Source organism: Psammomys obesus, unplaced genomic scaffold (assembly GCF_907164565.1).
Source record: "Psammomys obesus unplaced genomic scaffold, mPsaObe1.curated_primary_1811, whole genome shotgun sequence".
In the NCBI taxonomy this organism is placed as follows: Eukaryota; Metazoa; Chordata; class Mammalia; order Rodentia; family Muridae; genus Psammomys; species Psammomys obesus.
The window spans coordinates 4,169,041-4,191,218 of NW_026585587.1; the positions used below are offsets into that span (position 1 = coordinate 4,169,041).

General features: G+C 47.8%; 1 protein-coding gene across 1 annotated transcript in view; it reads left to right on the forward strand.

Annotated features, from left to right (window-relative positions):
* Window positions 1-22,178, forward strand: part of Kif26b (kinesin family member 26B) — a 399,468-nt gene that overhangs the window by 330,078 nt on the left and 47,212 nt on the right. Inside the window, exons 6-9 of the mRNA XM_055608810.1 lie at window positions 6,023-6,229; window positions 10,125-10,218; window positions 11,247-11,509; window positions 14,898-15,081. Of these exons, the coding sequence (XP_055464785.1) occupies window positions 6,023-6,229; window positions 10,125-10,218; window positions 11,247-11,509; window positions 14,898-15,081 (748 nt within the window). The remainder of the gene's footprint in view (window positions 1-6,022; window positions 6,230-10,124; window positions 10,219-11,246; window positions 11,510-14,897; window positions 15,082-22,178) is intronic.

The window sequence follows — 22,178 nt, forward strand, 5'->3', positions numbered from 1 at the left end:
CATACAGAGGCCAGAAGTTACCTCAGGCGAGGCTGCCCAGCCAGTGAGCTCTGGTGTTCTCCAGATATGCCACTCCCCTCTTCTCTACCCCGACGCTAGCACAGGAGCTGCAGGGGCACACCATCATGCCTGACATTTTAACCTGGGACTGGGATTTGAACTCGGGTCCTCATACTTACACAGCAAGTGCTCTTATTCACTGAGCCATTGCCCCATCTCCGTCTGGTGTTGCTTTGATGTACACAGTCTATTTTCTAGCAGTAGGTCTGAGGGAAAGGACCCTGTTCTACAGGGCACGGGTGCTCAAGGCCCATGTATAAAATGGCACAACATTGGCATATAACCTATGCAATCCTCCCAAACATTATCTCTACATTGCTTATAAAGTATGACATCATGTGCCTGCTGTGTAGACTGATTGCTGAATAGATGTGATACTGTAGCATTTGGGAACTGATGACAAGGAAAAACATCTAGATGTTTAGCACACGTGTGGTTCCCCCCGCCCGGGTCTTCCCAGTCTGTTAGTCGAATGCAGGTGGACACCACAGGCCTAGGGAGCTGACTGCACTATTTTGTTCCATGTGCTGCTTTATAAGCAGTTTTTTATTGTCTTTGGTCTCCCCATCTGCCAGTGAAGGGAGGGAGCACAGAGGTCTACCTTAAGGACAAGGATGCCAAGGCCCACACACCATTATAAACCACCCACCATGGCGTGAGGCCTGGGTGAGAACCCATCCCACTCCAGGTTTGCTCTGCGCCCATCAAAGCCTGTGAGGAGGGAGAGGTGTCCATTAGAAACAGTGAACTCTCCTCAGGCCCTCTAAGTGTTTCTTTCACAGGAGGGAGCCAGGAAAGGCCCCCACCCCGATCCAGCTCCAGGACAGCATGGCCCCACTTTTCACCCTCCGCCTTGCAGGCAGGGACTAGTCCCCTCAGCTCAGCCTTCAATCCACATGTGAGGCCCAGAGTAGCACAGTTAGCAATCCTGTCAGCTGCCTCCTTGAGGCCGCCTGGCATCCTATCCTGCCACTTGCCCCTATGTGGAGAAAACTGGATCCTTGGTTGGAGTTAGCTACTGCCAAGCTCTGAGGTTTGGTTGTGTTGTCTAAACTGATGACCTCTTAGTGTGTGCATGTATGCTTTTGTGTGTATGTGTGTGTGTGTGTGCATTACAAATGCATGAATGTACATGTGTCCGTGTGTGTGTGTGTTGTGGGCCTTGCTTGTGTTAGGTAAGGGTTTGACTGCTGAGGTACCCAGCAATAGCTTTTAGCTCTGGCTTTGAGATCCTCGTCTGGCAATCTTTCCTCTCTTCCCCACCATTCTTCCTGTGGTGGCTTTTGAGCAACCTATCTTTTCTGAGACCAAGTCTCACCACATAGCCTTAGCCCCACAGGCCAGGCTGGCCTCTGATGGTCAGCATTCTCCCGTCTCTGCCCCCAAGCACTAGAACTGCCGGCAGGTACCACCACACCTCACTAACAGGTCTGTTCAGTTTGCCTCTGATTTTCCTTTTGGGGAAGTTGCTGTGCATGGCTCAGGAGCTCAGAACCCCAGTCCTGCCCTGAGTGAGACCAAAGGGTTGCTGATGGCAGTTTGGGTCGGTTTATACTGAGCCAATTCTTAAAAGTTTTTGTTAAAAGGAGTAGAATATGGGGGGGTGGAGGACTGGAAAGATACACTAGTCTGATCTATTGCTGTACCCTCTGCCCCTGAGAAGGGAAGCCACCATCCCACCCAGCATTGATTACAGCCAAGTGGTCCTGCACTTGTCCACGGAAGGCCTTCACTGTCGATGTTCACGAAAGGCACTTCAGTGAGAGTGAAGGTACAGTTCTTTGCCCCTTATCGCCTTGTGTAGTCTTTCTGATTGGTGAGGGGGCCTTTGAACCGTCAGCCTGCCCAAAGCCCTCCCGAGTGTTAGAGCTGAACCCAGACCTCCAGGCCCACAGCTTCTGGGGAGACAGACAGACAGACAGACAGACAACAGAGTGTCACTAGGTCCATGCTGTGATGAGTAGGGACCAATGGCGGTGTCTGCTGGCCATGACCGTGGGTAGTAGTGGTGACGAGCGGCTGCAGAGCCCACTCCTCGTTAGCCTTCCATAAGACGGGTGGCAGCCGGCTATCACCTTCTCGTTGATGGAGGGTGTGTGCCTTGAGAGAGTGATGCTAGGCCCCTCTCCATGAGTGTCTCGAAATCCCCTTTCTTCCCGGGCTCAGGATGCCATCCACCTGAAAGCGCTGAAAAGATTAATGAGCGAGACATAAAGGCAAGAGCTGCCCCGAGCAACAGCTGTCTCGCACCAACCACGGATAATTAGACAAATGAGGCAAAGTGGCTCCCAACCAGAGGGGACTTTGGCCCACACTGACAGCCTCCCCTCTCTGGGTGCATGCCCCTCCCTTCCAACACTCAGACTGTCCCCTTTGGCTATCTGGACGCCATTGTCCCAGGCCTGCTCTTGGCAGTGACTGTGGTCTTGGCCCTGAGAGCTGAGCTAGGCTGTGACTGTCTATGGCAGCCCCTACTCTCCAGGAGGAGCAGGGTAGAGGGCAGGGTCGAAGAAGATGCTGCCAAGAATCTAACAGTATTTGTAACAAACGCAAGGGCTCCTGGCAAGAGATCCGGGGAACTTTCTTGATCATAAGTGGTGTCTCTTAAGCTCTTTAATTACAGAGGATTAAGCAGGAAGTGGAGTGCGGGACTAAAGGAGTAATGACAAAAAGGAGGCGAAGCAGAAAAACCCAATTTCCTTCCTAGAAGGGGGAAGTCCTCCATTTATTTAAATGAATTGCAGAGAAAAGAATGAAGTGTGGCGGTTTCCCTAGCTCCAAGTTCAGTGGGATTTTAAAGAACTGTGTATCTCCTTAGCAGGACATAAGGCGGGGTCTTCAGCTCATCTGCAGAAAGGGGACCTTGTACTCCTCCACTGAGGTGCAGGCATATGCCTTCCCTTCAAATGGCTGGCTGGTCCAGTGCCTGCCTGCCTTCTTCTCCACATCGGCTTCCGCTTAGCCTGCCTCACATTTCCATTCGGCACCTCTGGTTACCTAGACACGGCAAAGAAAAATTGCAATATAGAAAAGCAGCGGGCCATGTGGCTCCATCAGTTCTGCCTGGAGTTGCAGCATCCTTGCCTTCCATGGTTCCTAGCTGGGTGGGGAGAGGATGGGGCCCAGTCACCTACCTGAAGGAGCTGTGTGGATACCTGCTTGTGTAATTGGGACAAGCCTAGACATGAGTAGAGTTAACCTCAGGCTGTAGAAAGTGATGGGGAACAAGGACATGCCCCAAGGGTAGATAGATAATCATAGTAGCTGTTGTCCAGTACACGGTGGATGTGGGATTCAAAAGTGCTGTCCCGGTAGGACCCTAGTCATATTTTGTGCTCACTAACTAGCTCTATCTATAGTGTCTGTCTGGGGTCCTGTTTGCGTGACATAGTACCCAGAATCCAGGTCAAGGCATCCTCTAGCTGAATCGTTGGCATCATCTTTGGAAACTAATAGTATATCAAGGTTCAGAAGAAGGCAGGTAGGGGACAGACAGTGGGGAGGACAGGAACTAAGTCCCCTGTGCACCTTGTTCCACATCCAGCACCTCACGAGGTACCTTGGCCAACCCTCATGACAGTTTTGGCAGGCAGGCATTGTTGTTATACAGATGGGAAAAGTGAGGCTTCAGAAAGCTTGACCATGGGAGGTAGACGCTAGAAGGAGAAAACATGGGGCCCTAGACATAAACCTGGCCCAGCCCCATAGTCCGCAGGTTCAGCAGCACGGGCCAAGGTGTGTGTCCCGGTTAGTGTTAACTGCCAACTTGATTCAGCCTAGAGTCATTGAGTCTCATTGAGTCTCATTATCAGGTCGTTCTGCGGCGTGTCTGTGAGGGGTTGTCTTATTATTAACAGATGCAGGAGGGCCTAGCCCATCGTGGGTGGTTCCATCCCTAGGCAGATCGTCCTGGGTTATATAAGAAAGCTAGCTAAGCCTGAGCCAATGAGTGAGTCAGAGAGCAAGCCAGCAAACGGGGTTCCTCTAAGGTTCCTCCTTCCTTTTCCTGCCTCGACTTCCCTCACTGATGAACTATGACCAGGAAGTATAGGCCAAATGAATCCTCTCCTGCCCTAGGTTGCTTTCAGGCAGAATGTCTTATTACAGCGACAGCACGAGGCTCTAACACAACACTGTGCGATATCTGCTTCCTCTTGTAAAAATCTGGACAGGTGTGCCCACGCCCTGGGTCCCCAGAGGAGTAAAATAAGATCACGTAGATGATGGCACAGGCCCTCACCTCCAAGTGGCAGGAAATATTCTATGGTCTCACACAGGATAACCACGTCTTGAACCCTGGCAGGCAGACCACATCCTAACCCCGCAACCCCTGACCTCCAACCCACACTGGAGTGTGGATTATAAGGAGATGCTCGGGCAGACATCTGATGAACCATCACCCTTAGAATTATTTGTGGTTAAGCTTGGTACACTGAAGCTTAGTCCACAGGCCTCAGCAAACAGGGCTAAGAAGGACAAGAGAGTGACCTCCCTCCACTGTGCATGATAGATCTTATTCGCTAAACATTTCTGCATGCTTGAAATGGTTTTTTTCAAACATGTACGACCAAGGGCTTGGGAGATGGCTGGGACAGTAAAGGACTTGCATGAGGACCAGGGTATGAGTCCCCAGCACCCAGGCAGGCATAGAGGCCCACATATAATCCCAGCATGTGGGAGGCAGAGACAGGGGATCCCCAGAGCAAGTAGTCCAGCTATGCCAGCCTATTGTCAACATCTGGGTTCAAGCAGCAGACCCTTCGTGAATACATAAGGTGAAGAGATCAAGGAAGACACTTGGCATCAACCTTTGACCATGCACAATTCGCAACCACATTCGACCACATGTACTTGGACTCACTCACATGGGAACCCGTGTGCATGTACAAAAAAAAAAAAAATTTTAACCATGCCTTGCTCCGAGCATGATGGACGTTCCGTTAGTACAAAGAGCTAGTCAGACAAAGAGGACAGGAGTTAAACATCATCCTTGGGCATTCATCATGTGCCACGTTGTATTGCTAAGATGATCTGTGTCTGCAGCTGTCTGGCCTGCTCTGCGCATTATGTGCCCCCGTGTCTAGCACAGTGCTGGGCACGCAGTAGATACTCAAAGAAGGTGACCGTCATGTACTGGACTGAGTAAGCAACATAGTAAAAAAAAAAAAAAAGGCTGAGCTCAAAACAGCAGCGCCCCATCTAAGACTACAAAGCAGGTGCTCCGTTCCTTGATCGCCACTGTCCTTAGCCACAGGGAGGAGCAGGGCTGGCCATGAGCACTAGAGACACTTATGTTCCGAGACTCTGAAGGTGGGTTAGAAGCGTGCTGCCTCCCGATTCCAACCGAGACACACTTTCATCCCCACAAATTAGGCTTCTCCATGCTCACGTAATGGGATCCCAAATAACCCATTGCAAACCCATCTTTTATCACGCTTGCCCCTTGGAACGCATTTCAACTACTGGCCATTAAAAACAGGCCATTTCACAGGGCTTTAATGATGACACTAATAACTGTGGATTTTTGTCTCCCAGAGCCCTGATGAGCCGAGCTGGGGAGTAAATTACGAAGCTAACTTTTATGTGCATGGTTTATTGATCTTTGAGCTTCAAGGGAACTCTACCAGCCCCTATAGCCTGACAGTCCAGATTAGCTTTTCATCTATGTAATTGGGCCACCAGGGCACAGTTAATTTTTAATTTATATTAATAGGAAGACAAAGAACACAGTGCGCCTTCTCTGCATTAAAGTAATGGACATATCAAAACATCCTACCTGGTAATTATACATAAACCACCCTTCCCACGACCCAGTGAGGGTTAGCTTGCTGACTCACTGTGTATTTCACCGTAATGTAGCATGAGAAAGTTCACGACTGCCGTGAATATTCGTGCCACCGTGGGCAGAAGGCCAGTCCATCACTAAGCGGCCAGCACTTCAACCCATGTTTGGTTTTAACAGGTGAAAGTCATGCTGCGTATCTGTTCCACGTCAGCTCGAGATACCTCAGAATCCAGCTCTTTCCTGAAGGTGGATCCCCGGAAGAAGCAGATCACCCTGTACGATCCCCTGACTTGCGGAGGTCAAAACGCCTTCCAGAAAAGAAGCAGCCAGGTTCCTCCGAAGATGTTCGCCTTTGATGCGGTTTTCCCTCAGGATGCCTCTCAGGTGGGTGAATGTCCCCTCCGTGCTCCTGTAGTGTTGATTAAGGAAGCGTGAGCTGGTGGGCGGGGTCACGAGAGGAGACCTTGGCCTCATTGGGCAGAGCAGGTGTGCTGGGATTCCAACAAGTTGTATCCTTGGAGGGCTGGAAGAGATGACTTAGGTGCTTACCACACAAGCATGAGGATCTGGGTTCAGATCCCCAGCTCTCATGCAGCGAGTTATGCATGGTGGTGCACACTTGTGATAGGGTCCTTGGAACTTACTGATTTGCCCGTGTGTGTGCACCCCTGCACACAGAGAGACATGCATAGACAGACAAACACACACAATTTAAAACACGTGCCTGGGGAGAAGGAAAACCAAGGCAGTTATTGGTAAGAAACTAACAGGAAAAGTTGGAGATTACTGCAATGAAGTGCTCTATGACTGACCCTTAGGACTCCACTCCCACCTGGCCTTCGGATGGCCAAAGTGTTCCAGGGAACTGGATTAAAGTCTCATACCTGTGGAGTGGGGAAGTCAGGACTATAGTCCCAGTAAGGAAATGGAGTGCTCGGTAGGGAAACTGAGGTTGAAGCACATCCTGTGGCCAGGATCCGTGGAGAAATGTGCAACAGAAGACCCGGAGATCTCAATCATGTGCTGCTGCTTGACCAAGGAAGGCCTTGGGTTCACCCCTCAATACCAAACGTAAGCGACTATATTCATAGGTGAATACAGCACATTACAGACAGGCGGTGGCCCGTTTCGCTTGTGTTGTAGCACCAGGACCTATAAACTTCCTGATAAACTTCAAGCGCTTCCCAGGATTTATATAAAACCCTTCACAGGATGATAGTTAAGGCTACAGCTGACCTGAGCATCCTGGCACCAGTGGTCACCGTTTACAGCCCGTTAATTTAGTCCACGTTATATGTGATTGCAGGGGATACTGGTGTTTGTGCGACTTGTTTTCTTGCATCAACAAGCCATAGCGCACGTAGGCACCGTTTATTAAGAAGCTGAACATCGGTTGCCTGGGTTTTATCATAGGAATATAAAGTCTTTTGTGATTAAGCTTTACAGTTTCTCTGTTCGTTTCAGTTTTTATGTCGCACCACCCAATGGGCTTGGTAATTTAAACCTGACACCGGGGCTAATAAATAGCCTACAAATAATTTAATTAACAAGGGTAAAACTTTTCAAAAGCTATCTGGGGAAGTTGTGAGGATTCGAAAGCACACCCTAAATTAAGCCTGGACTATTAATGAGTTTTAGATTTATTCCAGAAAAAAAAAAAAAAAGGAGCCATTTTTATTGCTTGTCTTTGTTTACACTTCTCACTTGGTTCCCAGGCTCAAGATACTCAAAGCTGCACTGTCACAGATTTCAGAATGTTCTGGTTTGCTCAGGTGTCTGATAGTATAAATTATATATTTTATATATATAAATAATATATATAATTTATACTGTATATATTTATACTATATATATCCTTTATATTATATATCCTATATGTAATATACAATTTATACTCTATATATCTATTATATATATTGCAAGAACTTTCATATATTAAGCCATGGACTCTCCCTTGAAATCTTCTGGGTAAAGAAGGGCATTTTAAATCCTTTTCAGACCACAGACAAGAAACTGAGACTCTAATTTCCTGTCCTAAGCAGAGTCCTTCCCCAGACCCCACCACTTCCCCATTAACTGTATTGTATCCTACTCAGTACACTATGTCTTTGACCTGCCAGGATTTTATCTATTATTTCCTAGCAGCAATATGTCATTGGGCAGGTCATTCAGCTCTCTGGGTCTCAATGTCCTTATATGCCAAATAGCTACACCTCACTAGGCTGTTATGACAGCAGGTGCTCAGTAGACATTGTCTGTCTTTATTATTATGTCATCGTGACTGTCAATCTGATACCCTGGTAGTAGCCAGCTCAACCCCACGGGGTCAGCACCCCTTAAGCCTCAAGGCACAAAATGGGTAAATGTGGCAGGATGGCTTTGTCTGGGTCACCTGTTCTTTCATCTGTATTGTTAAGGTAGATCTAGCAGGCTGGAGTTTGTGGCCTGAGTTTGTGGACATGGCAGCTGCCAGGGCCTAGCTATGCTGGCTCAGAATTGGGTTAACACTGAAGTTTCCACTGTATGCTACCGGCCCAGACTCAAGAGCCACTCTCAGGTCCTTGCCTGTGCAGCAGCTTTTGCTGTGGTGACCCCACGCATCTGAGAACTCTTTCTTCCTGATTCTAAGAACATCATCGTCTTCCTGGCCCTGAGTAACAATAAGAATGATCCTGTTCCTTCTTGCCCTTAGGCGCCATCCTTGTGACCCTGGAGCAGCCTTGTGGGTAGCTTTGGCTGCCTACAGTTGGTGGAAACTTTTGCTAGAGATCTGGCTTAGGGATAGAGGGGGAGGACTCAGCCCTGTGGGAGAGTGAGACCTTGGCCAGAGCTGTCCATGTCATGGCAGTGTGCTCAGGGAGGCCTTCCTGCCTCTCTGGACTCACAGGAAGGGACAGTGGAGGGTTTCCAGGAGGTCACTGTCAGCCATGGTCAAATCTCTGTTCATCTCTTCTGTCTGAACAGCTAGGCAGAAGCCCCCACAAGGGAGGGTGTGGGCCTTCCTGCACCCCATGAGGTCACTCCTGGGTCTCCTCTGCACCTTGGCCTCTACCGGTGACTCCATTGTTGGTCTGTTCGGCATAGAACCAAAATTCTCCCTGATGACTTATGGCTCTCGTAGTTCATATTATGTGTAGCCAAGGTGGCTGGCAGTCTCCCGACCCCCACCTCTTTTCATGCTGGAAGGCAGGCTCACAGGCAGCAACTTCTTTCTGCTCCAGTCTCAGCTTTCCTGCAGAACTGGCTCTTGTTGCCTTGGTTCTATAAGATCTCGTGGTCCTCACATAGCTGCATCCCTCCATCCCCTTGGCTGAGGGGGACTCCTGAAGAGCTGCTGAGGCGACCACCCCTGAACAATTGACTATTGTCGAGAGTGTGGTTTTTCAATTTCAGTTTGGGAGAGAAAATTGATTTTTCGAACACTTAGATCCATTGCGCAGCAGCACTGTGGAGCTGAATAGCCACATTCATGGCCTGGGCTGCTTCCTTTCAGATTCCCACTGGGAGGCACATTGCTCTGATGGCAGCAGAGCCCCAGGGTCTGACGGCTGTCGGGGCCTCCATGGGCTCTGCCGCCAGCCCTGAGACAGAAGTGAAGGCAAGGCAACGAGACATGGCCAGTAATTCTGTCCTCCTGCTGCTGGGACAGTCTCAGATGCCGACTAGAGATTTTCCAGATCCCTGGGTGGTCCACACACCTGACTGTGTACCTTTAGTTTGCAGCATGTGCTGTCACTGAGCGTCAACGGAGAGATGCAAAGAGATGATCAAGACTGAAATAATCCCACCGACGATAGGGCACACTCAGCTAAGGAATAGTAATAAATAACACACTGATGAGGGGCAATTGGTGCCCTTTACAGTTGTGTGTGTGTGTGTGTGTGTAGAAACGGGGGCTTTGAGCAAAGAGAGAAGGGGCGGAGAAAAAGCAGATGTCCATTTAGAAGTTCTTGATGCTGTCAGAACCGAGGGTCCAGGGTCCACCCCTTTCTACCGCAGCCTTACCTTCTGTAAGGCTGGAGAGTGCTAGCAGTTCGTGGAAGGGAGATTTGTCGTCTGTAAGTCTTCACACACAGGCTAAGCAAAGGGTGGAAGGTCCCTAAGGTTTCTGGGCCCCTCAGAATTCTGTGGCAGAGGCTCACCCATCTGGGAATGTGGTGACGGTAGGGCTCCACGCCCCAGGAAGGCATACTCGCTTCTGTGCCATCGAGGTGCCATCGAGGTGCCTCTCGGTGCCACACCGTGCGTTTACCACCAGGCCTCCTCTTGTATCTTCCAGGCTGAAGTGTGCGCTGGAACTGTGGCCGAGGTGATCCAGTCTGTGGTGAACGGGGCAGATGGCTGTGTGTTCTGTTTCGGCCATGCCAAGCTGGGTGAGTGAAAGCCTGACCTCTTGTGCTGCTCATTAGGTTTCTGGTTCTCATTCGCGCTTCAGAGTCCTCTATGACAGGAAGGGATAGGTTCTCTTTTGGTGCCAAAGTGAACTGTAACGAACAACCATGCCTGGCTTTGAAGCAAGTGTTGGTCTTATCCACATAGAATAGCCTCAAGCCCGGGGGGGGGGGGATGGAGTAACATCCAGAAAGTAAGCTGGAAAGGTGCTCATGTCCTGAACAGGGGGTGCCTGGGAGGCAGATTCAGGTGGGTGGAGCCCATGGGGGAATCTCCCAGTAGAGCCCAACATGGGAGACTCAAACCAAAGGATCAGCCAACCTCCCCCTCAACAGTCCATTTCCAGCGAGGACCTGTGCTCACTCCCCCACCCCCCGACAGGCCTTGTCTCACATACAGAATGAGTTAGCAATCTGGGAAGCTCAAAAAAGCACTCCTTGGTAGAGATCCTCCCAGAGGCCTTGCAGAGGCCCCAGAAGGCCATCCCCGGTCACAGAGAGCCCATTACATCCCCACCCCCACGGCTTTCTTCGATTCTTGATCACAGACCAAAGCAGGGGTCCTGATTTTAATGGAATTTGCTCGTGCTATTAAAAATATATACACAGCATTTAACTTGAGAAAGGATATAAAGCACACGTGTGTGGATTTAATCTGTGGGGTGGCTATAAAAAGGACTGTAATCATGATGAAAAGCCCCAGCTTCCTACCTCATGTAGAACAATGCAGAAAGCAGATAGCCTGTGATGTCTGAGGTCCTCTGCAAGGTACCTTGTGGTTTCGCCCTGTCATTTGTTTGGGCTCTCACATTTTTTTTATAGCTGTTTCATCAGCAGCATAAGGAAATGTTTGCCTTTTTTTTTCCCCCTGGTCTTTTCATTCTTTCGCTTGCCTTCTTTCCACTCCCTCCACGCCTTCCGTCTGTGCCCTGAGCGTCTGTGTTTTCAGGCTCTGGAGAGTGATGTTTGGCCACTCCAGCTGTGTTTCTTGCTCCCCCCGGCTCCCACAGGGAAATCCTACACCATGGTTGGAAAGGATGACTCTATGCAGAACCTGGGCATTATCCCGTGCGCCATTTCTTGGCTGTTCAAGCTCATCAATGAGCGCAAGGAGAAGACTGGGGCCCGCTTCTCCGTCCGGATCTCGGCTGTTGAGGTGTGGGGGAAGGAGGAGAACCTCCGAGACCTGCTATCTGAGGTGGCCACGGGCAGCCTACAGGATGGACAGTCCCCAGGCGTGTACCTCTGTGAGGACCCCATCTGTGGCACACAGGTGACTGCCTCGGAAGCATGACTTGGGTTGGGGTGGTTCCTCTCTGTTTCGGAGACTGGGGTGCATCAGCCCTGGAATCACTTCCCGTGTAAACTGGAAAGGCTTATGACTGTTTACTTTAAAGGACTGGAACTTTATGGCCTGCAGCTGTGGGGCCATCTGCTCGCCCAACCTAAATATTTGCACCTTGAATCTAATTGACACTGAGCAGGGGCTACAATTGTCATAGCATTGGGGGCGGGGGGGGGGGATGTGTGGAAATTGAATCCACTTTCTCGATGCCTCGTTCAAGAAAGAAAAAAAAAGCACAATCTTTCTTTTGTTTAACAACAAACTGAAATATTTACTGCTCTGCTGCAGCCTTTACTGGGGCTGTTTATGGCTCTATAAACTGTTTCGGGCACTGCTTTACAGCCGGATTAGCAGTGCTGCGGGGAAAACTAATAACCGATTTCTAATTAGAACTGTGATATAATTGCTAGGACCGTGGAAGCCAAGAGAAGCTCTTGTTTGCCTTTTCAGGAAGTTGGGTCTCTCATGAGTGTTTTCCCTTTGCTGTTTACCACAGGGATGACTCCAGGGCTCCCCTGGTTTATATCCAGAAATCAGTTCTGCCAGTCTTCTGTGTTAGGCTTCCCCAAATGCCTCCTGTTTTAGATAGGTGTCTCAGATAAGTACCGATTTCCACTAGCTGGTTCATCTCTGCGGGTAAGGATGCACAGAGTCAGTATTATACCCATTTCTCGAAGCCTGGCCCTGCTCAGCCTCTGCTCAGGGTGCCCAGACCCTTCCAGTTTCCTGTAGACATCTCTGCAGTATGCTCCAGAGTTGCCTGGAGGACTTGTTAAAACTGCTCACTGGGCCCCTTCCCAAGGGACTCTGATTTCACTTGGGGTAAAGCTCACTGCCCTGCAATGTGCATTTCTATAAAGATCTATAAAGATGCCAGGAGAAGTCACTCTGAAGTATATAACATATGCTCAGCTGGGACTAGAGAGATGGCTCAAAGGTTAAGAGCGCTGGCTGCTCTTCCAGAGTTCCTGAGTTCAATTCCCAGTCACCATATGGTGGCTCATTACCATCTAGAATGAGAGCTGGTGCCCTCTTCCACTGTGCAGGCATACATGTAGGCAGAATATTATATACATAATAAATAAATAAATAAATAAATAAATAAATAAATAAATAAATAAATAGATAGATAGATAGATAGATAAATAAATAGATAAATAAATAAATATTTTGTTTTGTTTTGTTTTTAAAAAACAATATGCTCAGCTGTGGTTGATTGCATGGCCTCCATGGTAGAAACAGGAGTACCCTGGCTGCCAATCCTGCTTGGCAAGCTTACAAGCTTGGCGCGGCTTTCAATTTGTTAACTTTGGTTCATTTTTGAGTCTACTAACAAAGGTTCTCTTAAGTAAAGATCTGTTTAACTGAAGGCAAATAAGATGAAGAAAGTAATGTTCTCTTGAAACTCTTCTTTAAAATGACTATAATTCTTTAGTTTAAGTCAATAGTAAGTTCAAAAACACACATCCGATAATATCCCTTGGAACTTCGAGGATTTTAAAGATGGTCTTAGCCTGCAAATCCTGCCTGCACCAAATATTGCTTCCCACAGTTTGAAATTATAGGTATGGTTGAAGTCAGAGTAGAAAATTGTCATAATTTGTACCAACCCAAAGACATGTTGCAAATCAGTTCTTTGAAAAGTCAAAGCTAAATCAGGCACGCACCTGTCGTGGCATTCAGATTGCTAAGGAGAGGAGATGGGGAAGCTGAAGAAGAGCAAGGACTTGTCTCAACAAGACAAAGAAGCGGGTTTCCTTTCTACCACAAAAACGAGTGCTGGGATTGAGACCCAGGGTCCTCCCAAGAGTTAGACACTGCGGCTTTTCTGACTACTTGTGAGTTCTCCCTGAGCATCAATTCAGGAGCGAACGCAAAAAACAGATGTCTCTTAAATAAGATGAGATCTCCGAGTGTGTTTCTACGTGGCTTTCAGGCATTGCTCTGCTGTTATGATAAAATGCCCTACCGCGAGCAGCTTGACAGAGAAAGCCTTTATTATGGCTCACAGTTGTAGGGAACAGGCCCTCACCACGGCAGCAGAGGCCTGAAGCAGCTGGCCGCATCCCAGTCACAGTCTGGAAGCAGGAGTGAAAGAATGTCTGCTGGAGCTGAGTGCCATTTCTGCACTTACACGACCTAGGATCCCAGCCAAGGAATGGTGCTGGCCGCAGTGGGCAGGCCTCCCCAACTCAGTCATACGATTAAGATAATCCAACATATCCACAGGCCCACTGCCCAAGTGACCTGAGATTCTGTCAAGTTGACAGTGGTCAGTAACCATTATACATGTACTTCTTGTTCATAACTATGTTAGTAAATGTGACCCCGAATTCGCTTTTATTAAATAACTGAGAAATCGGAAATGAACACAAGGCAAGTTACTCCCTTGTCATCTGTAAAACCATATTTCCCAGCTCCCGTCTCCAATATAATCTCTAAGGTCAAGACCTAGTCACATCTCTCATGTTAGAGGGTAAATGCTCCAGGATGTTTATAAGATGAGCACTATCCCCCCAGTACAGCCTCTTGATAGCTATAAAATAGCTAAAACCCAGTTACATCAATTAAATATGGACAATACTGGTTTTCAAAAAAAAAAATTTTAACTAAGCTGGCTTGCCTCAGCCATTAAAGTACTAGCCACAAAAGCTTGAGGAGTAGAGTTCAGATTCTCAGAATCCATGTAAATGCTGGGTGCCTGTGACAGCCTGCCTGTCTAGCTACAGTCTAGCCTGTAGCACAGTGGTGCTCCACCTTCCTAACGCTGAGCCCCTTTAATACAGTTCCTCATGTTGTGGGGACCCCCAACCATGAAATTATTTTTCTTGCTATTTTGTAACTAGAGTTTTGCTACTGTTGTGAATCATAAGGCATCTGTGTTTTACGGTGGTCTTCGGCCACCTCTGTGAAAGGGTCACTTGATCCCCAAGGAATCTCAACGCATAGGTTGAGAGCTGCTGCTCTAAAGAGAGACTGGGGAATCTACGGAGCAGGCTGGCCAAGGAACTACACCTGGCATTCTAGGATCCACTGAGAGGCCCCGCCACAAAGAACAATCAGAGATAATTCCCAGTGCCGACCTCAGGCCTCCACAGGCACCCAAGCGTGCCCACACACATGCAGACATGCGCGCACATACATGCATCCCACACCTAAAGGAAAAATGGCAAAGGAAAACCAAACGACTAAGCTGAGAATGGTCCATGTGTACAGCCGGTGGCAGGGAGACTCCTGACCCTACAGATGGACGGAGCCTCAGCCCCCAGGGCAGGAGGGAATCCTGATGCCTCAGTTCTTACCTTTTCTCCCGCAGCTGCAGAACCAGAGCGAGCTGCGGGCCCCCACCGCGGAGAAAGCTGCCTTCTTCCTGGATGCTGCCATCGCCTCGAGGCGAAGCAACCAACAAGACTGTGATGAGGATGATCACCGGAACTCTCACATGCTCTTCACCCTGCACATCTACCAGTACCGGATGGAGAAGAGTGGGAAGGGCGGAAGTAAGTCCGCCTTAGCCAGCTCCAGCACTAGCCCTGGCCAGCCAGCACCCCTCACCTAAGGCTGCAGCACCTTCCCTTAGCAGAAGGGGTGGAACCCACTTGCAACTCAGCGGTCTGGAGTTCAAGATAAGTGTGCAGATTGTAGGCTCAAGTTCACTTTTGAGATGTACAGGAACACAGGGTTAGCTTTGGCGATGATAACTTACAAATGGCATTGGCCTAGGTGTGTGAAGGAATGAATCAAAAAAGAAAAACAGCGGTTGAACACTTTTTTTTTTCTGTTCACAAACCTACTGTATTAGTCAGGGTTCCCTAGAGTAACAGGACCTACAGAATGACTCTCTGTGTGGGGGAGTGCCGGTGGGGATTGTAGGTCTTCCTGCCTCAAAGATCCAGATTAGAAGCAGATCTTTTCACTTCCAGTTAATCAGAAATCCCTCTGAGGTGTGCCGTCTACTTTTGCGTTTTAGTTAATTCCAGATGCAGTCAAGTTGACAACCAAGACTAGCCATCACGCCACCAAAACCAACAGTCAGCCTCTGGAGCCCCTCCCAATGTGCCATTTATCTCTGTGTTGAGTCCACCCCACAGGCTCAGAAGCAACAGTCATGTTTCTGAATAGTTTACAAATCATACTTTGAAAGAACTGCCAGATGGGGGCTGTTTGCTTCCATGTTGCCTGTATAGAAGCAGGCACAGTACTTGCTCTGTGACAAAGCCACACTGCTAGACCCGCTCTGCTCATGGTCCCAGCCCGGCTCTTTCCTCAAAGCTAGGGCTGGACTTGAAGCAGTTCCCCATTGTTGCCTTTCAGCAGTGTGCGCTCCAGGCCCACCAGAGGTGGTTCCAGCTCTTAACTGAATTCCTCTGTATGAGGATCTTGATCCAGGGGCCACGTAGGCTGTTGATTCACTAGGCTTTCTGATAAGACCTAAGTGACAGGGCTGGCAAGGCTTGAAATCCTAAGAAGAGGCCATTGACAGCCCTATTCCAAAGAAAATCTGAAATGAAAACATCCAAGTCACACCTAGTTTCTCCTTAAGTGTCCTTGCTGCCCCAAAGACCTACAACATGTTCCTGAAGATAGTCGTCTGGGCTTTCTGATGTCCTCAACTGGAAAAATCTTTCCCATCCCACTGACCTGATTTCTCCTACCCTGCCTACTCCCTAGAGTCTGAAGGCCTGCCTGCTTGCTTTCATTGTTGTTTTGCTTTTCTGAAATGATGTCTCCCCTCAAGTTCACAGTCTTCCTGCCTCAGCCTCCAGAGTGCTGGCTTGGCATTGCTGCAGTGTGCCTAACAATGCACAACTTAGCGACTGTGTCTTAGAGTCTTAGATGCAGGTTCATTGAGGAATCATTTGTAGGAATAATTTGTATCCAGTGGAATTTCCCCTCTTTTGTGGTTTCAGATGAGTTTTGGCAAATCCATACAGCTTTGTAACCAGGATAATCCAAGGTGATATGGGTAGCCCAGAAAGTTCTCTTTGCTCTTTATAGTCAGCCCTTAACTCACCTCTAGTCCCTGGCAAGCACTGATCTGTTTCTTTCTGTTTGACCTTTACCAGAATAATGTGTGAATCAAACCTGTGGCCCAAATGGGTCCCTTTGCTATTGGCTTCTTTCACTTAACACAGTGTCCTAGAGTGCTGTTTCTCTAACTTATGTATCTCTGTTCACCTATCTTCCTTATTCTTTGCTCATTTTGTTTTGATTGGCCCTAGGGACCTGCCTCCCACCCCCACCATAGGGAATGAATGAAAATAGCCCTCAGTCTGGGGCTGGGGTTCCACTAGCCAAGGCCAACTGTAAAGATCTGGGAAGCAGATGGAATAGTCCCCCAGGAGTCTAGGGACCCTGGCTGTCACTTGTCACTCTGAGAGCCACTGTTAGCCTAACATCAGATCTCCCTGAGTGAAGATTTGGCTGGGGAGAACAGCAGGACATGTTGAATGGGAATCTTTTAAAGGACAATAGTTCTCAAAGGGGAGTTCACACCATGTCAAACATAACATTCTTGAGGCCGGAAACAGGAATTAGGACGCGTCTGAGAGATCTAGAGCTGAACTGTGCTCCTGTCTTCCAGCAGTCCTGGGAGCTCCTGTCTTCCAGCAGTCCTGGGAGCTGGCTGTAAGTCCCACCCCGGATGCTTTTTCTGGGTAGTGTCTGAGCAGAGTAGATGTGAGAATTGGAACACTGTTTACTTAAGTAATTTAAACAGCTGTCAATAGTAATAGCCATCACAGCCTTTCATGGTCAGAAAAGGGAACTCCCAGCAGCTCCGAGGCCTAAGACAAGAGTTCCCAAAGGCATCAAGCAGAGAGTCCCAAAGTGTCCAGCGATGTCCTTCTGAATTGTACAGCAACCCAGAAACTCTCTTTTGGCCTTTCAATTTTTATTTCTTGGTTTTATCTGCAGCTTGGAATCTGAAAACAGAAACAAACAATGAAAATAAGGAAAGATCTCACTGAAGTACTTCAAATGTAAAAATTTGAATTTCTGACTCCACATCAATTTAAAGGAACATTCTCTAAAACTGATGACATGCTCCCAAGTTGGTCCTACTGAATTCTGAGCACTTTTAAAATATTTAACATCCAACTCATCTTTTTTTATTTTTGAGTTGTGCATGAAAATTGCTTTTTAAATAATAAATTCAGGCGAAAGGAAAAGGCAGATGCCACCAGTGGCTTCCAAACCTCTCAGGTTCTGTCAGGCATCCAGCAAACTAGATGAGAGAAGAGGAGGGTCCAGGCTGCTGAGGGCAAAGGGCAAGCCCCTCCCACCTGCCAGGGCCCCAGCATCTCAGAGGCAAAGGATCAGACCTGACCTTTGGGCCCAGCAGGGTTTCAGTGGATTTATGTGGCTAACCCATAATGAGAAGATTTGGAGTGTTGTTTAAAATGGAAATCTTGTTTACTTATATATAAGTTATAATCCCTGTGGACTTGGCAGCCAGAACTCAATTAAGGGAAGGTTTATTAATTAGTCACCCTGCGGGGAAGCAGGAAGCAGAGCTGTTAACCAACTGGGAGAGGCTTAGCCTGATAAAGCATTCAGGGTTAATCTCTGCTGCAAGAACTAAATACATAGTGTATATATGTGCCCCGAATCTTAGGCCCATTTATGCATTGTATGTACACACACACACACACACACACACACACACACATTCTCTCTCGAGCTCTCTCTCCTAGACAGGTAGATAGCTTACTTAAAGGTTCTTGTCAAGACAGAAAAGAACATTCTTTGTCAGTGTATCCATGTGTTGCAGATAGCATCAGGTTGGGTTTAAAATGGCTCCCCAGTTGCCAAGGCTTCTGGGATATTAGCAGAGTTGGTTCTCCCCATTCATAAGTCCTCACTGTTAAGTCTATAAGGGCTTGCAGGCTCTTTGCAAAGTAAACACTGGGGAGAGATGCCCAGATGAGCAAGGGCTGCTCCCCACAGCCGTACCGTGTTGCTTCAGGGAGGTGAGCCGGTGAGGCCAGTTTTCCTCGTCCTCTTGATAAGCCTGGGCTTTAAAAGCATTCCTTGATGGGCTGGTGAGACGGCTCAGCAGGTAAAAGTGCTTATCACACGACCCTGATGACTCGAGTTCCATCCCAAGAAATCATGGTGCAAGGGAGAGATGATTCTACACACGCACATACCTGTACTCCCAACACACGTCATGCACGCACATAATAATAATAGTTGATGATTTCAAAGCATCTCTGTGACTAACAGTGCAGATGTCCCATCTCCACCGACAGCTGACACTGGGCCTCCGATGTGTTCACTCACCTTGCTTCCTCCTTGGGAAGCATCGTGGTGTAGGCTGTCCATATACACATGGCTGGGGGAACATGTACGTGGGTGGGCATCCGTGCCTGCACTCACCTGGCGACAAGTCTGATCGGACAGTTTCCTCTATCTTGGCTTTCTGGTGGTGCTCAAACACTCTTTACAAAGGCTTTGGAATGTCCTGAATCAGCCATGTCCTAGCCTGGCTGTACAGTTTACCGAGCTGGAAGGATCCCGTCTGCTCGGCAGATGTGCTTCTAAAAGGGGAGAGCCTCCTTACTGTCCCCAGCAGCAAAGCCCTGGGCAGGAAGGTAGACGCGCACTGCAGGAGTCCCCGGTCACGGTCAATTATGACGTGATGCCACCAGCTCTGTGCTTGCATTTTTAATCTCGCCCTCCATCACCTCAGGATGGAGGGAAGGGAAAGAAACAGTAACAGGGAAGGGTCTCAATCCTACTTCCTCCATAAGCTGCCTCCTCTCTACAGCCTCCCAGACTGTCCCGTCTACATATTTTTCTCCTTAGAACCGCATTGCAGCTTTTGTCCTATTCAGCCTTATATTTTTAATCTCCCATGCTTGTTGGGTTCCACCAGACTAAGTATTTCCTGAGAACAGGAGCTCTGATTCTCACTCACCTTGAGTCTCTGTGGTGCTGGTCTGTGCCTGCATGTCACTGCTCAGTACCTGTGAATTATATTCATCGGAATGTGAGCTCTGTTTTGTTCCTGACTTTCTCTACCATGTAGTACAGCTAGTTTTGGAGAGCAAGACCAACTTGTTTGGATTTTGAATTGCCTAGGGGATTAGTAATGCACTCCTCCAAGTATGCATGTAAGGGCTATTCCAGAGATGATAGATGCTGCTGAGGGCTCTGATCTAATGAGAGGTTTAATGCCTTGACTCAGAACATGGATAGACTCTTCAGAGGTGGTAGAAATCAAAGCAGGGCCTCAGTGGGAGAAGCAGTGTGCTAGGGACCATAGCCCTCAAGGGTAGAACTTGGCCCTAGCCTCTGCCTGTTTCTTTATGCTTCCCGGCTGCTATGGAGAGAGCAGTCTTCCTCCATTATACATTCTCACCTCCAGGATGCTCAGCCTTCCCCATGTTGGGGCTAGGTGACGTGGGCTGTCACCTATGAAACTGAGCCAAAATTCATTCTTCTACCTTTTGGCCATCTGTCCCAGGGTGCAAACCACCCTCATGCAAGCTGATGCTACGGATGTACCACACTACCAGAAGTTGGGCAGTTCCCAGGGAAAGTCCAGTAAAGACAGGAATTATATCAAATGATACATTCATGTAACAAATGTGTATTTATCCATTGATCTTAGGGGCACGCAGCATGGATGTCCCTTAGAGATGAGTTTTCAACTTCAAGTTCTAAGTTTCATGAACAGTACTGATTTTAATGGCTTTACTTTAATTTCTTCAAAGAGATTCAAGATCTTAAAAGACCCATTTGCTGCCAACTGGATATAGCCCTTTTCTGCTCCTTTTCATTTTTCAACTCTGGTTTCTCATGTACATCTGATTTAACTTGACTCTGTTCTTTAAGAGACCTTCCCAAAACATTAAATTTAATTTATACATAACTGATCAAACTTCTTACAAAATAACATTTTATTGGTTCGTGTGTTGTTTGTATTTTAGTAGCATAATAAATGCAAGCGTCATAAATTGCTGATCTACTGCTAGATAGACGGAGCATCTTTTTGGAACAAAGTCACCTAGTCAAAGCCACCCCGTGCGTTTGGCATGCTGGGGTTGTCAGTTGGTATCTTAACGGAGGCAATGGAGAGCGTGGCTAGCTCAGCCAGGTGGGGGGACTGTGCAGCTCACGGCAGTGGTCTGGAGAACAGAATCCCGGTGCTGATGCTGTACTTGAGTCCAGTTAAATGAGAAGGCCTGGGAGTGGAAGGCAGGCAAGGACAGCTCTTTGAAGGTCCCAGGTGGTCCCAGGATGCTGCCAAATTGGAAGCCATGTGGTTGCAAGATGAGTGTAAGATGCTGCGTGTTGTTCGTTCTGGGTTTCCATCCGACTCAGCATCAATTTTCAGTGAAATCGTGCATGATTTTTTTTTTCTTCCAGCATGTATGGGCCTCAGTTTTCTCATCTACAGTTTCAGCCCAATTTATGCACAATGTAGGCATTACGTGATATTAGGAGAATTTAGTATTTCCCAGGAACTACCAGGTACTCAATACAGTGAGATGCAGAAATAGATAAAATTAGTATATTGCTCCCTGTGGGGAAAATAAGTTATGTGTGTAATTTGGTTTGGTCCAACTCTAGACATAAATATAAATAAAGAATTTTGGGCTGAGGTGTTGCTAAGTTGGAAGATTGCTTGCCTAGCATGCAGGAAGCCCAAAGTTTGACCCCTGGCAGTGCATGGACTGGGCGTGGTGACACTGTGGAGACAGAGACAGGCATCAGGAGTTCAGAATCATCCTCAGCAACATAGCAAGTTCAAGGCCAGCCTGAGATTTGTGAGACCGTCTCTTTTTAGAAAAAAAAAAAATGCTCAAAATGGATTGGACTATGTTCCTTTAACTCTTATGTCCTTGATCTTAGAAATCTGATAAGTGAGGAGCCGACTTCTTACCTGTAGCAATAATCATCCCTTTTGCTCATTTGTTACAGAATGACTTTCTCCCTAGCCAGTTGTGGTGATGTGAGTTCTTGACACTATCAAACAGCCTGTGCTCACTGACTTCCCTCCCTTCTAGATTAAGCACCATTTGTGAAAGCCAGATTCTCTGACCACCCAAACACCAGTGGGTAGAGGGCAGAGAGCAGCTTTTTCCATTGTGTAAGGGTGCCTCTCATTCTGAGTCATGCTGGTAATTACAGGTATTTTATAAAACTCTTCAACACAATCTAAGCCACCTTTTGTTCTGTGTGTTCTATTTTACTATGTGTACATTGTAAATTTGATTCCATTACATCAAATGGACTATTAAGTCTGGAAGTCCAAATTGGTCTCTGTCTTTGCCCTTTCATCTGAGATGTGTGAGGAATGCCTAAGCCTTTCCTGTCTATATAATTGAGCTGCCAAACAGAAGATATTTTGTTTAAAAATAACTGTTTCCCTAGCACATTGCCATGAGCCAATCTCACATGATTTGAAATAGGATAGAAGAGAAATAATATGGCTTCCCTTAGAAGGGGTTGCCTCTAGGTTGAAAATATGCAAAATGAACTTCATTCGTGTCTAAAGTGTGGGACCGAGGTGGAGAAGCTGACGGGCTGAGCCGAGGTGCTATGCTTCCTAGAATGTTCCCGGCCAGCAGCAGGTATGGGAAGTGAG